We start from the raw sequence: 16,449 nt of genomic DNA on the forward strand, positions 1-16,449 counted from the left end.
TAAGACTCCCAAAATGGGCTTCTCAAAGAATGCCTGGAATGCGCACTAAAATATTCCCATGTTGGAAGTTTCTCTCTAATTCAAGGCAGTTGTGGGTGCTGTGTGTACTGAAGGATGAGGGCTAGTATCCCTTTTTAATTTAAAGGCTGGACTAAAGAACATCCCTGGTCCATGCTCAGTGAAGTGGATGCTGAAATGTTGAAACATTTTTTTTTAAACTTCAGAGGCTTGTTTGTTTGTTTCATGCTAAGACCCAGCATGAAAATTAATAGCTCATGTGCAGCCAAGAGTTCCCTCTCTCTGAGATAGCAGAAAAAGAATTCTGAAAGGCACAGGTACCGTCACCCTGCCTTGTGTTTTGAAAATCTAAGGCGGTTAGCTGTATGAAGGAGTGCTTTTCTAGAAAGTGTGTCTGTGCAGACCTATACCATAATAGGGACTTCTTTGGGGTTACATTTTAGCACACAGCTTTATCTTGTTATATTCAACAGGACAGTATTTATAGGGGATGTGTGTGTGCAGTCATAGTGAGTATAATAAAATAAACCCTTATGTAATGTTATTTCATGTTCTTTTCCTATTCAGGAAGCAGAACCATGAAGAAAGGTGTGTGCTGCTTCCTAGAAGCGTGGACTTCCAAAGTGCTTGCAGGCTGGTGGGAATATTTTCAATATATCTGGAGGTTCGCTCATGTACCCAGCTTATTTAATCTCTACCCTGAAATCAAAGAGTTAGATGCAGTCCCAGAAAAGGGAGGAAATTACTCAAAAAACTCTGTGCTTCTAGTATTTTACTCCACTGTCACTGATTGCTGAATTTGAACAAAGAGCTCCAACACCAAAATGTATGACAGTATGGGTTCTGCATAAATATACTGCATGGTAGTTACAGATAAATATTTAGGGCCTGATTCTCCATTGCCCTAGTTTACACCAGTGTGACTCCATTGCTTTCAGTGAGGTTACTCTGCCACAAAACGAGAAGAAGCCAGTGGAGAATTAGTCCCTAGTACAGGGGTGGGCAAACTTTTTGGCCCAAGGGCTAAATCTGGGAATAGAAATTGTATGGTGGGCCATGAATGCTCACAAAACTGAGGTTGGGGTGCGTGAGGAGGTGAGGGCTCTGGTTGGGTGTGCAGGCTCCAGGGTGGGGCCAGAAATGAGGAGTTCAGGGTATGGGAAGGGGCTCCGGGCTGGGGGAGTAGGGTGTGGGGTGAGGGCTCCAGCTGGGGGTGCAGACTCTGAGGATGAGAGGTTTGGGGTTCAGGAGGGTACTCTGGGCTGGGATCAAGAGGTTCAGTCCGCAGGAGGGGGATCAGGGTTGGGGCAGAGGTACGGGGAGGAGGGTGAGGGCTCCGGCTGGGGGTGCAGGAGGGTGCTCCAGGCTGGGATTGAGGGGTTCAGAGGGTGGGAGGGGGATCAGGGCTGCAGCAGGGTGTTGGGGCGTGGGGAGAGGCTGAGGGGTGCAGGCTCCAGGTGGCGCTTACCTCAAGCGGCTCCCTCCCAGAAGCAACGGCCGTGTCCCCACTCCAGCTCCTATGCAGAGCTGCAGCCAAGCAGCTCTGCGCGCTGCCCCATCTGCAGGTGCTGCCCCTGCAGCTCCCATTGGCCACAGTTCCCTGCCAATGGGAGATGTGGGGGCAGTGCTTGGGGCGAGGGCAGAGCAGAGCCCCCTGGCTGCCCCTACACATAGGAGCTGGAGTAGGGCCCTGCCGCTGTCTCCAGGAGTGGCCCCCGACCCTGCTCCCCGGCTGGAGTGGTGGAGTGGGGCCATGCTGCTGCTTCTGGGAGCCGCATGGAGCGGCCCCCGACCCTGCTCCCTGGCTGGAGTGGGGAAAGCCCCAGACCCCACTCCCCAGCAGGAGCTCAAGGGCTGGATTAAAATGGCTGGCAGGCCAGATCTGTCCTGTGGGCCGTAGTTTGCCCAACACTGCCCTAGTACAATGCTGGCTGAAAGTAAAATTATTACAAAGCAGATGGTTGTAAGAAAAATGCATTTTATTTCTTATAGTTCACACAATTGTTTCTTGTATAGCACTTGCCCATTGGCATGTTATCTGCAGAGGAAACAAAACACTTGCAAGCAGTCTGCAAACAGGAAAAAATGCCATTAGAAATGTAAAGATTACAAAACATTTATATTCAAATAGTTTTATTGCATTGCTAGCCATGCCTTTGTTAACTCAGTATAATTCATGAGACTGTGGGCCACATCGTCATCTGGTATAATTGGCCTAGCTCCATTGATTTCAGTAGGGGTGGTCCAATCTGCACCTACTGAAGATCTGGCCCTGCTTGTGTACTCTTTGTGTGCCTGCACAGGTAAGTGTTTTATTCCTGAGATGTATTTCTCTAGATCAAACTTGTTCTTCTGCTTTATAACATAAAAACGGCCCTACTGGATCAGACCAACGGTCCATCTAGCCCAGTATCCTGTCTTCTCACAGTGGCCAGTGCCAGGTGCCCCAGAGGGAATGAACAGAACAGGTAACCATCAAGTGATCCATCCCCTATCACTCATTCCCAGCTTCTGGCAAACTGTATAGCTGCACAGTATTAAGAAAGAGTGCAATTTACAGTCATTTAGAAAGCAACCAGTGCATTTTTATTGTGCTTTTGAGAGTCGTAGCCCAATATTATCAAGTCCTCTCACCACATGAACAGAAGAGCAAAATTCTTAGTAATTTGAATTATTTGTTGTTCCCCAAGTTACAAAGATTAACGAATAATACAGGAAACTGAAGTAAAATTACCCAAGCTATTTAGACATTTGAGGCGTTGTCTTTATGGTACATTCCTGCTGCTGCAAGATCCTGTTTAGCAACAGAAATCTGAGTTTTTACGGGGAGCAGAATCTGCCAAAGAAGAGGATGGTGTTAGTTTTATTGTGCCTGATGAAGAAGAGGAAAGGGTGATCTGCTGCAAACTGAATGGCAGAAATGAGACTTCGTGCTGGCATAGAAGCCGCACTGGCAGCTGCAGCCTCAGTGCCTTCTTCATTGATCTCCACAAAGCATTTGTGAAAAACATTTGACAAAACCAGATCATTTTTCTCAGTCATCCCTCTGAAATCAGCTCGGTTCTGACTGAAGGCATCTCGCATACCCATGCTGCTCAAAGTAGATTTGAGGTCATAACTCTCTTCCATTTTGATCCTGGGCAGATACACGTCCACTTCAGTTTTCTCCATCATTTCTGAGCTGGTCCATCTGGATAATGTCTCATACGTCAAGTCTCTTTCTAGCTACAGTTAGTTAAAAAAGAGAAAATCAAAAATTAACAATGAAAATTAAACTTCCTTAACTTTGATGTCCTTCACAATCCTGAATGGAGAAACTATAGAGATGGTTTATAAATATAGTGAAGATCACTGAAAAGCTTCTGGCTAGTTTACAGGTGTCTTCTCAACTGTAAAGCAGCGTGTTTTCTTACAGCAGGTTCGTGCAGTAACTGGAAGTTCGAACAGACTTTAAAGCCAGAAGGGATGATCATGATCATCTAGTCTGACGTCCCACACATCACAACCCACAGAATCATACCCACCCGCTCCTGCAATAGACCCATAACCTCTGGCTGAGTTACTGAAGTCTTCAAACCTTGATTTAAAGATTTCATGCTACAGAGAATCCACCATTTACTGTAGTTCAGACCAGCAAGTGACACATGCTCCACACTGCAGAGGAAGGTGAAACCCCCCTGGGTCTGTGCCAAACTGACCTGGAGGAAAATTCCTTCCTGACCCCACAAAGTGAATACTTTCAGTGTTGAATATTTGTAGTGTAATAGCAGCAGAGTCCTGTTTTACATGATAGTACCCAGTTAATTTACTGTTGCATCTTTTGAGCCTCTGGCATTCTAGCTTATCCGCATGCAATCTACCAAAAAAGTATGATTGTTAATTAATTACACATATACCTAGTCACTATTTGTTAGCTGAGTTGTTCTAATATATATTTTTCCTTATTTAAAATATTGATTGTATGAAAATATATTTGGAAATCCGCCCACCTAGTATTTTTTCAAGAGGGGAGCTAGAAAGGAAAAAAGAGGGCATTTCCATCATCCCTTCTTGGAACTGATCCAGCGGAGCTTTGCCCCTTGCAAAACTCCAATTAAAGTTAATGGGAGTCTTGCCAGAGGAAGGGCACTGCCGGCTCTGGTGTCCTTACAGATTAGTGCTGGGAAACCTTCAAAAGATGTAGATATTTGTTTAGTATGAAGTGTTCCCATCGATCCTGGCTTTTTGTCAAGGATTCCTGTAGTCTCTGGTTTTGCTTAGGCTGGAAGAACTGCCTTTCTTGCAGGATTTTGGGGCTTCTGCTTCTCGGACTGGATGACAGTAAGAAGTGCAAAAAAGTGTTGGGTCTATGAAAATCTTGTCATAGGTCAATAAAGGCTCAGGTTCTCTGAGTGTTAGACAAGGTTTGGTCTGTCCTCATTTTTTCCTGAGCCAGATCTTTTCACCTGTTCCTAATACAAGAATGTAGCATCACCTACTCTCAGACAGCAGCCATATAGACATCTAGGATATAAAAACAATTGAATTCCACGTATGATTCATTTCTTTACCATTTCAAGGCCAGTGGTGTCATCGTTGATGCTATCTGGTAGCAGTATGAGCATGCTGAGGTCATCATTGACATATGGGAGCTCAACAATGTGGGTGTGCACTGTTTGTATGTAGGTCCAATTAAATTTCCCTCTCTGGATCATCATCTGCACTGGCTTAGTTGTATTCTGCAACAAGGCAAAGGAGAACAAATGTCACTTTTAAAGGATCAGGTGAAAACAATATAGTTAAGTATTAACATTAATTTTTCCTGTGTTACTTATAATGAGTTAGGTTACTAAAAAGTGATACTTCACAGAACCAAATTATTTGTCACTATTTATGCTGATATTTCAACCTCTCAGTTTTGATACTGAGATTATGTCTGCACAGCAGTTTAAACCCAGGTTTGAGTCGGGGCTAAAGGCAACCCCCACTTGTGTCCACACTGTAAATGTGCTAATCCAAGGCTCAGACCTAGGGTCCCACGATCCTGCAGGGCTGGAGGGCCCCAGACAGTGTTTAACTGGGACCGAGCCCTGTTGGTTTCCTGTGTGCACACGGCCCTCACTTGACTCGGAACCCAGAAGTCCTCCAAATGTATCCCAGAGTTCCTAGTGCAAAGAAGCAGGCAGAGAAAGCAGTGGCTGGAAGTGCCATTACTGCCTGGCTGAGCCTGTTCCCACTTTCTTGCCCAGAGCAGGGAGCAAAGCTGACAAGCAGGAGCTGGCTCCCAGTCACTGGGATGTTGGGGGTCATCCCTCCTTGGCTGTGCTGAGCCAAGAGCTCTGTTGCTCCCCCTCCCTGCAGGGCAGTGCTTGATCCCAATCTGCTCTCTGTCCTTTGCTCCGAAGTCCCCCCGCCCTCCCTGGAGCTGCGTCTGCAGGGGTGCAGCAAGCACTGTGAGGGTGGTGAGTGGGAGCTAGCCCCAAAACTTTCTCACAGACCCCTGGGGATCCTCGATCCCTGCCTCCCGGGGTGCAGCGGGTGCAGGGATAAGGAATCCCCACAGGGTGCTGGAGCACACTGCACCCCGGCCATGGGGGTGCACTTCACCACTCCACAGCTGGCAGCAGCCAGTCTTGGGGGGGGGGGGAGGGGAGGGGAGGGGAGAAGGGGATTTCTCTTCAGGTACCTTCATTTTATGTCAAACTTCAAAAAATACAGACAAGAATAAATAAAAACGCAACCAAAGAAAAACACCTTCACTGAGCTTCTCATTTTAAAAAGTAAGAATTGAAAAGTTTCATTTCAATAGTTTGACAGCCCTGGAGACCTATGTCCTTATTCTCCTCAGTACAGGTGCACTTGGGCATTTTCCTGCCAATGTAACTCGGCCTAGAGCTGGAGAGCACAATTCTGAGATTAGAAGATAGTTCAGTAAAAGCCTTCTCAGACTGCAGTCATTCTACTGAGACAGCCACCAAAGGAGCTCATTATGCAGTTTATGTATCCTGTGTGCCTGTGGGCACCTGAGTCCCATCAGTAGCACCCTCACAGTTAGGAAGCAGGGTGGGCAATAGGCTACAGTGTCAACATTGGAGGGTGGGGGGCACTAGGCACTTTGGAATATGTTTACTTTGACTCTGGTCTCTGCACTGCAGTGTGGATGCCAGAGCCCTAGGTTCAAGCACTGATCAGAAACTTCTTAACCTAGGGTTAAAATGCAATGTAGACACTCAAGCCCAGGGTTCCCGGACACAGGTGAGCTGACTTAAGTCCCACTAACTCTAGGTGGACATTGCTGTGTAGACAGCCTGAGAACAGACCTGAACCCTAAGTTTCACTTCTGTGTATTGTCAGTTCCTCTGTTGGTTGCACTGAGTGCGCTGTTTGAATTGCAGATACTGCAGGGGAATGCTTATGATTTAAATTAAAACAACTCTGACACCCTGAGGATTTAGAGACTGGCAGGCTTGTGAAAATGGAGGGATTGAGGTCTCTCTCTAGCTTTTCTCTCTGTTCCAGCCCACTAGCATTTATGACATTTCATGGCTTAGTCACATACCTTGTTCATTCTGAAAGGTTGTTCCTTTGTAAATCCATCCTTAAATTTCTTTGCCCAGTTTCCTTTGAAGTAGAGGGCATTGACTAGGACCAGCTTGGTGAGTGAATCAACAGAGTTGACAGGCAATAGCGCTTGGATTTTACCTTTAGGAAATAGTGACACAGTCATATATTTGTGCAGCTTTTCTGCTTGGAGCAAATGTAGGAATTGAGTTTTGGAATATGTGCTATTGAGACCATACTTGTAGAGCAGCTTTCTGTCTTAAGAGACTATTGTGAAATATCCTCAAACACTGGGCTGGGCTCTGTGGTCCCCTTCAGTGACTTTGCTCTACTCAGGCTTCCTCTTGCTAGTAATAACCCTGACTAATAATCTTAATCTACGTTCCTCTCATGGACAGAGAAAGAAGACTGAAGAAAAAAGGAAGAGGTGGGGATGTGTCAAAATACAAAAAATCCAGTGTCGCCTCCAAGAGAGGAAACTAATTTTGTGTGAGGCTCATAGATAAAAGTACAGTATAAAGATATAAGAGGCTCAGAGTTTATCGCACTGGCTGCAGAACCTTAACCTGGTGCTGAAACATCTTCACCCCTTTCTATTTTTGGAGGAGAAAAGGCCTACAAACCCCTCTGAGGAATTTCAGCATAATGTACTCTGTCATACTGTTTCAGGACACTGTTTATAACAGGAAATGAACCTCTCTACATGGAATCCCATCAAAATGAAACACATTTTGCTATGTCAGTATAAGTATTTGTATCAGGCCCAGCACTGTGGTATCTTATTGCCTTCAAACACATGAAGGTTAAATTGTTATCATAATATTTGTGCAACTGGAAAGCAGTAGTCATCAGTGTTTTCTTTTGTGGTGCAAGTAGTGTTATAACTGAAAGGAGATGTCATTTTGGATTTGGTGTTATTGAACTTTCAAATGTTGTTATCTGCCTGCCTCCAACTGGGGCAGTGAGGCAGCAGCCATTTTGTGTTTCAGTTCAAATGCAGACTGTAACACAATGAATCAACATTTTCTCTCTCCCCTCAAACAATTTAGGGTGGGAAAATACATGATGTCTCTTTGTAAATGGTGAAAGAACAGTCCTGAGCTCACCTTCGGTCTGGCGTTCAACACTGGAATTGATCTCTCTTCTGACTTCTGCTGCTGCTCCCATGAAATCAACAGCTCGTGGCTCTGTGTGGTAATATTTTTTAATCGATTGTAAATATTCCTTCAAGGCAAGAGAGAGACAAGTCTTACATATTATTTGGCAATATATCTATGCCAACTACTGCCAAATAGAAAAGAGAGTTCATGTTATGACACAGTTTACTAGGAGCATAAAGCTCTGTCTTCACAGAAGCAAAATATTTTTAGTTATATATGTTATCAATCATTTACAGATGTTCTTGTTTAGATACAGTCCAATCCAGAAAAGCAGATTTAAAAAAGCCTGTAATCTTGATATGAGTATCTACAAAGAGTCAGTGGGAAATAAATCTTAAAGGATAATAAACCATTCTGCAGATGTAATTGAAATATTTGCATTTAGGTCTTGTATGGTTTGTTGTCCTAGACCAACCATAAAGATTAATTGTATCCCCATTACACAGATAGATGAACTGCTTCACTTACTTTATTGAAAGGTGATGATTTCTCTCCATATAACTGGTTGACACTTTTAAGCAGGTAATTTTTAGTGGGTTGGTTAATTTCAGAGCTAAGTGCCTGAAACCCTACATGGATGTTGCTTGAGTTCTCCAGATTGGCCTTGAAAGAAGGAAGAAATATTCTGGTTATTTATCTGCGATTTCTAGGGCAAGTGATTCAGAACTTCTAATATCATATATTGCACATAGCTCCACTGGTGACAGTTGCATGTAATATCCTGTACAGTTACTGAAGTAATTTTTTGTGAACTGTGTGTTGATATGAATGAGGGGCACTAAACCCATCAGTAAAATCTCCAGACAGTGGACACACCATAGACACTGTGTGAGCAAGAGGGAGCTCTGTAATACACTGAAATATAAAGTTATCTAGAGAGATTATTAAAAAACAAAGCATACTCACAGAGACAGTAACAGTACAGTTTCTGCACAGTGCATGGAGACTTAGCTATATGATGCCCATTAGCATTTATGAAAGTCACATAACCAAAAATTCCCATATATCACATTGAAAGTTTGCCCCAAAATGTGTAGAACTAGTGATTCCAATATTGGCGGATATTGTTAGTTTGAAAACTGTTTGCATTGCTGCACATGAAACAAGTAAAATTATGATGTCAACTTATTTAAGGGAGTTAAGCAGGGAGTCAGTAATTTGGGGCACAGTTTTGCAAGGTACTTACTACCTATGGGAGTTAAGAATAAATGAAGATAAGAATAGTCACACTGGACCAGAGCAATAATCTATCTAGCCCAGTATCCTGTCTTCTGACAGTGGCCAGTGCCAGATGCTTCAGAAGGACTGAACAGAATTTATTGAGTGATCCATCACCTTTCATTCAGTACCAGCTTCTGGTAGTCAGAGGTTTAGGGAAACCCAGAGCATGGGGTCACGTCCCTTACCATCTTGGCTAACTGCCATTGATGGACCTATCCTCTATCCTCCATGAAGTTATCTAATTCTTTTTTGAACCCAGTTATATTTTTGGCCTTCACAACATCCCCTGGCAACAAGTTCCGCAGGTTGACTGTGTGCTGTATAAAGAAGTACTTCCTTATGTTTGCTTTAAACCTGCTGCATATTAATATCATTGGGTCACTCCTGGTTCTTGGGATCTGTGAAGGGGTAAACAACATTTCCTTATTCACTTTCTCTATACCATTCATGATTTTAAGGGCCTTTATCATATCCCCCCTCAGCCACCTCTTTTCCAAGATGAACTGTCTCTGTCTTTTTAATCTCCCCTTTTATAGAAGCTGTTCCATACCCTTAAGCATTTGTGTTGCTCTTCTCTGTGGCATTTCTGGCATTATGTAATTTCCTTTCTTATTATCTATCCTATTCCTACTGGTTTCTAACATTGTTTTTTCACTGTCTCTACACACTGAGCAGATATTTTCAGAGAACTAGCCACAGTGTCACCAAGATCCCTTTCTTGAGTGATAACAGCTACTTTAGACACCATAATTTTGTACATATACCTGGGATTAGTTTTCTGATGTGCATTACTTTGCATTTCTCAACATTGAATTTCATCTGCCATTTTCTTGCCCAGTCACCCAGTTTTGTGAGATCCTTTTGTAATTCTTTGCAGTCAGCTTTGAACTTAATTATCTTGAGTAATTTTTATCATCTGCAAACTCACTGTTCCCCCCCGCCCCAGATCATTTATAAATATGTTGAACAGCACTGGTCACAGTACAGATCCTCAGGTGACCCCGCTATTTACCTCTCTCCACTGTGAAAACTGTTTATTCCTACCCTTCATTTCCTGTCTTTTTAACCAGTTACTGTTTCATGAGAGAACCTTCCTTCTTATCCCGTGGCTGCTTACTTTGCTTAAGAGCCTTTGCTGAGCGACCTTGTCAAAGGCTTTCTGAGAGTCCAAGTATACTATATCCATTGGATAACCCTTATCAACATGTTGTTGACCCCTCAAAGAATTCTAATAGATTGGTGAGGCATGATTTCCCCTTACAAAAGCTGTGTTGACTCTTGCAACATATTGTGTCTGACCATTCTGTTTTTTACTATAATTTCAACCAATTGACTTGGTACTGAAGTTAGGTTTACCAGTCTGTAATTGCCAGGATCGCCTCTGGAGTCTTTTTAAAAAATGATGTTGAGGGAAAAGTACAGGAAATACAATCCATTAAACTTACTATAGAAAATAAATTAGAGAAATAAAGATCATATCAATGTTCAAAAACTGCAATGTGGCTCAGAATTTGGGAGCATAGTACATTTATGTCCTACAAGCACATGACAATGAAGGATGTATGAAACAATTTTAAATTTCTAAACACTCAGAAAGTTCCCTCAGCCCCACCTGCAGCATTTCCATAACCTCAAAACAATGATAAGCCGTTGCAAACGGTATGAGCTATGATTGCTAACAGATAGGGAGCAGTTAGATCTAGACACTGGGCTTTATGCCAGTCTGTATGGTGAGCTCCTACTGGCAGAAAGTAAACCCCTTCTCCGCCAGTGAGGGCTTTGGTGGTGTTGTTGTTGGTGGTGTTGGCCAGGAAGAGTTTGGCTGTCAAATGCGCTGATTAATTAACACCCTTGACCATCATCTGCTGTCAGGACTTCTGTATAGCCAGCCACACTTTAAAGGTGCTGAACTGTAGGGTAGGGAGTTAGTGAAAAGACCATCTTTCCTCCACCATGGGGGAGTCCTACCAGAGATGCAGCAGTCCCTATTGGAACAGGGGGTTGTGATTTGCTCTCCCTTACACCAAAAATGATGAATCAAGCACACTATAATGACTATAAAGGACTTGTCAGGGTGCCATAGAAATATACTCTAACATGATTTTTTATGCCCATTTACACCCAGCACAATAAGTTGATCTATATCAGAACATTTCAGCACAGCAGTGTATTTCTTTAGCATTGTCATGGGGAAAATCTCTCCCTCTCAAAATCTCACATGCATGTCTCTTGTATGAGCCAATAATATCTTAATTTCACCCAGCACTGCATTTACATGTGTGAGAGCAGCCCTGGTGCTGTTGTAAGCAGGGATCATGTCTTTAAGAGTGCAGAACAAAAAGAAGAAAGGGAAAACCCACAAATTAAAAAAAGAGAAAGGCAAAGAAACACAGAGAATGGTTGCAACTCTGCAGAGTCCCTCAGATGAGGAAATACAAGTCACACCTTTTGCAATTTACATAAAAGAGAAGGGTTTCTCTCTTGTTGTATCAGGGACAATATTACAGGAGGAAACCTCTCAGAATACTGTACTCATTCATTGTGTACATTTAACAGGAGAAAGGCAAACCAAAGTGAATTCAAACATGGAAGGAAAGGCAGTCTAAAAAAGAAGGGAACATGCCTATAACCTGGACACCTTCGACATGTGTTTTGGTGAGTTACCTTTTTAACACTGATACACGGATTTGATAGAAGCTCCTCCATTTTCGAATAGGCTCGTCGTGGTTTTATGGTTGTGATGTCAACTCCAGTTCCTCCAACTTTGTTAAAGTGAAGAACCTACAATGAGAATTGCAAACAGAATAGATGTAGTGAGAGATAGATCACTGTATATGTAAGATCTTATGGTTAAAGCAGAAGACTTGTGGTCAGCAGACCTGGATCTTGGTTCTGTTCTTGCCTCTGCCCCGACTTGTTGTGTGGTCTTAGGCTAGTCACTTAGGGTATGGCTAGACAGTAGTTAAACACCTGTGGCTGGTGGGGTCAGCTGACTTAGGCTTGCAGAGCTTGGGTTGCAGGACTGTAAAATTGTGGTGTAGGCATTGGGGCTTGGGCTGGAGCCTGAGCTCTGGGAGGATCCCTGTGAGGGGGAAGGATCCCAGAGCGTGGGCTCCAGTCCGAGCTTGAACGGATCTTTTATTCCAGTTTCTGCCTGACTTAATAGTGTGTGGAATACTACCTCTGGCCCTCTGATGAGCATGCTATAAACGCACCACAGCTACCAACTTTCTAGAAACCAGAAATATAGCAGCAGCATCCAAAATGTGTAACAGCAAGCTAACATATGTGTGGGTCAGTGAAGTGCTATGCAGCATTGGGTTGGGGGGGTTAAGCCTTAGAGCCAGGAGCAGATGGTTTAAGGGGAATGAGGTAGATTTGGTGAAAGGGGTCATTGGCCTCAGGGGCAGAGGAGGGGGGAGTGTCTATGTCTGAGCTACATGGAGTCTGCGGGGAGGTCCTTGCCCCTTGTAGGAGGGAGGGTTGGGAAGGCAGGCCTCTCAGAGGTGGAGGGAGGGGGCAGAACTTTAAGCCCAGTGACAGGGCAGTGCACCTCAAAGACTGCAGCTTGGTGTACCTGTCTCTCTCTAGGATCCCAGCCACAGTCCTCTTGTAATAATTGGGCCTCCCAAATTATCCTAATTGTGAGCTCAACTGTGAAAAGTGAGTGAGAGCTTGTAAAGTGTCACAATAACCTATAACAATAGAATTTGATAGGAAAAGTTGCAAAAGGGAGACAGACTGAATTAGTCCCAACAAAAAGACCCACTCCTGCAAGTCAAGGACTGTGTTAAGATCATGCCTCGAAAACAAGAAAAGTGGGGACTTGAAATCAGTGGACCAAAAGTGGCGTGTCAGATATTAGGCTAACTGTCAAACAAAATAATGAGGGATGGGGCATAGACGACTCATGCCTGATGAGGGGGGCACACAATGTAATGGGGGGGGCACATGACCACTCCACGCATTGCCTCTGGGAAGAACTTCAAGCCCCACCTCCTTGGGCCAGGGCAGCCAATCCTGCCAGCTCCTGGGAGTCTCAGGACACAGGAACAGGGAGCATGAGTTGGAGTCCTGCCCTTCCCTCTCCCCATCATGTTTCTGGCTCACTTGGCTCCTGTCCCCGTTAGCCAGGCCCGGGCAGGAAGCGGAGTCGGGGTGGGGGGGCTGCTGCCGCCACCGCCTCCCCAGCTGGGTTTTCAGGCAGACAGTGATCCTGAGTGGAGTCAGCTGGCATGAGAAGTGGCTCCATCCCATCCCCTCAGCTCCCTGCCTGGCCTGGGCTTTGTGCGGGAGGAGCCGAGCGAGCTGGAAGTGCCCAGGGAGAGGCACAGAAAGAGAAGGACAGAGCCACCCTCCCTTGGCGGCAGGCCAAACAAAGCAAGCCCTGCATGGGAAGCTTGGCACTCGCTGAACCAGGGCAGGTGCCCCCTGCATGCCCTCTGTGTGCCCCCGCCCCCTGCTATGCTTCGCCTATGGGATGGGGTAGTCCACCCTTCACTCCCTCTTGGGGTTCTTAAAGAAAAGAGCCTTTGGGACTGGGAGGGGAAGGCAGATGGATGTGATCACTGACTGACTGAAAGGAAAGAGAAGGGGAGGGAGTGAATGTCACCATCACAGCTGCCACCCCTCTGTCTCCTGGGACCCCAGGATCTAACATGGCACCATTGCACCTTTTTCTTCCTATTCCTGAGAGATGTCCTGACCAGACTGGGCCAAGAAAGAGGGACCCAAGTGACCTCACCACCTCCACTGTCTCCAGCTGAATCCCAAACACCACCTAAGATTTAAAACTGTCTCTTTCTCACCCCTTGCCCCATTCACACTCTTTTTATGTCCTTTTCCTTCCCCACCTTATTTCTTCTCTGACCAGCCAGGACTGCATGTTTTGCAACACTGCTGTAAGCCTGAGGCCAGAAAGGCAGCTAAAAGCCAAGCCCAAAACAGCCTGATACTTGTACAATTTTTCCTGGTCTCCAAGTAGCTGACAAGATAATGTGCTGTGCCTGTGTTTCTCCAGCAGTAAGGTTTCAAGTGAGAGTCAAAGCCAGAGACAGTAGCTGCATTTTCTATCTTTGCTGTTCTTTTCTTTCCCCTTTTGTATGTTTGTGTCTTGTTTTGCCTTCTAGGAAAGAAGATTACGCTTTAACAACAACAGCAACAATGACAATTCCAGCTTATTTCAGCACACTTCTTCCCTTGTCCCCAGACGGACAGTTAGGACATGTCTCCACTGCTATGATCGCTCTCCCATCAACTCAGGCACTCCACCGGAATGAGAAGATTAATGTAAATTGACCAGAGAGTGGAGCCAGTCGACCCAGTGTGGCGTAGACACTGCCGTGAGTCGACCTAAGGTACGTCAACTCCAGCTACGTTATTCACATAGCTGGAGTTGCGTAACTTAGGTTGACTTACCCCCTGTAGTGTAGAGAAGGCCTTAATGTCATCTTTAACACCATCTAAAAGGCTGTCGGACTAGGGGAGGTTTTCTCTTCAGCTAAGGGAAAGAGAACAAGGGATGTTGTTAAAAATAAAAGCCTTTTTAAATATATTAACTATTGTTCCTTCTTTTCTGTATCTTTAATAAAAGGTTTAAAGGAGTTTTAGTGGTATGTTTGCCATGGTACCAAGCTGGCTGTGGTCTCTCTATACCAATCTCCAAACCTTGTTTTAAATTGTTTGATGTTGGACAGCGACAGAACTGTGTTAACAAATTTGACTTTTGGCCCCTATATTCCATCTAAATTAATACAGCAGTCCCTCACCCACACCAATAAGCACCAGCTGTGGTACAAAGCATGTTCTCAATAGTAGCAGCATTGCTCAAAAGCAGACATTCTCTGTAGTCCCAACTCACCTCTGCCATCTGATCTGCAGTGTTACCTTTGGCTCCGAGGTACACAGTGGCCAGGGTAGTTGAAATACTCCAAGGGGAAAACAAGATATTTGTGTTGGTTTGTGTCTTACACTCATGTTTGAAAAGATCGAGGGCAAAACCAGTGTTTGCCACATTCAGAGCTGCCATTATTTGAAACCTGGAAAGTGAGAGAAAAGAAAATACATCTTCAGCTGGCAGCTCATTGCATAATACTGGTGATTTCTGCCCAACCCTATTTCCTACTGAAGAAACTAAAGTGGATTGAAAGTTTCTCGGGTGCAGCTACCCTGAGAGCTAGGCTTTTCAGTGCAGGCAGCTAAATAGTCATTTGGACCTTAGTATGTGCCACATGTCTGTGTTAAAACACATTTCCCTCACTTTAGGTATTTCATAGAGACCCTTTTACAGTATGTTTGAAGCTTTTTCTTTTCAGAAGGCCTCTGATAGAATATATTGATTCTACTTATAGGTGTGACCCGAAGATACCTTGTGGCAATGAGTTCTGCAGGCTTATTACATATTGCGTAAAGTATTTTGTTTTGAACTGAAGGCAACTCTAGGAGTTGAAGGAACACATTTAAGCCGCTCAGGAGTCTACGGGCTGCTCACTTCAACCATCTGCTATCTGTTATTGATGCTGTATGATTGGCCATCTAAATTGCATGTAATTTTCTACTTCTTGATTACACAGTGTATAGTGAATACTCTTGCTCACCTGTGAAATAGGTAGATGCACACAGAACAGCTCCTTTTTTATAACAGAAGAAAGAAGGAGAACTAAATGAAACTGAATGGTAATAAATTTAAAGCAATAAAGGAAAAAGCTTTAAACAATGCAGAAAATTACCCATGGTATTCATTACCACAGGTACCATTGAGTTATCAAGAACTTAGTAGGATTCAAGAGAAAATTAGATGGTTAATGGCTAATGAGAACATTAAATAGTTATTTTAGCTATGATACAAATATTATAAGGGTTCATTGCATATGCCTGCAACTAACTGTGTTAGGCAGAAGCTTCCTCAATTGCAAGTTATTCCATAGTTGGCCACCGTGGGACTTCTTGCACCTTCCTCTGGTATTAGCCACGACTAGAGACAGGATGCTAAACTAAATGAACCATTGATACAATTGTTTATGGCAATTCCAATGTTCCTGTTTGTGCAAACAAAAGCCCTTTGACTTGCAAGTTTGTAAAGAGTGAATAAATCAGAAAAAAAAAACATGGTCAAATTGATCATCCATTCAGAAAACATACAAATGTTTTTGAACACTTTGCTATATTCAGTGAGCTAGACTGCGAACTACTATATGTCAAATACCATGTATTCCTTTCTTGTCTTTCAAAAAGCTCCTGAAATCCTATCCCTTCTGTGAAACATTCTAGCTGTAACAATCTGTGGTCACTCTGACTTTATTCAGTATTTTATTTTTCTGCATGGTACTTATGCATGTCATTAGATTTCCAGCTCTTCAGGGCAAGGACTCCTTTTGGGGTGTGTGTGGGGAGGAGGTAGATTACAAATATACGCACTATTATTGTTTATATTACCCTTCGCAGCCCCAGATATGGAGCAGGACCGGATTGAGCTAGGTAAAGCACAGATACTGAAGAAGACAGTCCAGAC

The 16,449-nt window shown here is 44.0% G+C and overlaps 1 protein-coding gene and 1 long non-coding RNA gene across 6 annotated transcripts in view; one reads left to right on the plus strand and one right to left on the minus strand.

Moving 5' to 3' along the window:
* Positions 1–14,498, plus strand: part of LOC140907066 (uncharacterized) — a 31,351-nt gene extending 16,853 nt beyond the window's left edge. For 3 of the 4 annotated variants that reach the window (XR_012157351.1, XR_012157352.1, XR_012157353.1), the window contains 4 exons: positions 586–682; positions 7,608–7,752; positions 11,496–11,594; positions 14,069–14,498. This is a non-coding gene — a long non-coding RNA (uncharacterized lncRNA). The remainder of the gene's footprint in view (positions 1–585; positions 683–7,607; positions 7,753–11,495; positions 11,595–14,068) is intronic. The other variant, XR_012157354.1, reaches the window with a different exon arrangement.
* The window catches only part of LOC140907063 (serpin B10-like), a 32,807-nt gene continuing 18,369 nt past the window's right edge, over positions 2,012–16,449 (minus strand). Inside the window, exons 1-8 of one of the 2 annotated variants that reach the window (XM_073332200.1) lie at positions 15,536–15,845; positions 14,800–14,977; positions 11,604–11,720; positions 8,187–8,321; positions 7,665–7,782; positions 6,557–6,699; positions 4,569–4,736; positions 2,012–3,243 (exon numbers count right to left, since the gene is read on the minus strand). In XM_073332200.1, coding sequence (XP_073188301.1) covers positions 2,839–3,243; positions 4,569–4,736; positions 6,557–6,699; positions 7,665–7,782; positions 8,187–8,321; positions 11,604–11,720; positions 14,800–14,967 — 1,254 coding nt within the window. In that variant the 5' untranslated portion in view covers positions 14,968–14,977; positions 15,536–15,845 and the 3' untranslated portion in view covers positions 2,012–2,838. Of the gene's footprint in view, positions 3,244–4,568; positions 4,737–6,556; positions 6,700–7,664; positions 7,783–8,186; positions 8,322–11,603; positions 11,721–14,799; positions 14,978–15,535; positions 15,846–16,449 lie in introns of those variants that run through there. The other variant, XM_073332199.1, reaches the window with a different exon arrangement.

This window comes from Lepidochelys kempii, chromosome 2, assembly GCF_965140265.1.
Source record: "Lepidochelys kempii isolate rLepKem1 chromosome 2, rLepKem1.hap2, whole genome shotgun sequence".
In the NCBI taxonomy this organism is placed as follows: domain Eukaryota; kingdom Metazoa; phylum Chordata; order Testudines; family Cheloniidae; genus Lepidochelys; species Lepidochelys kempii.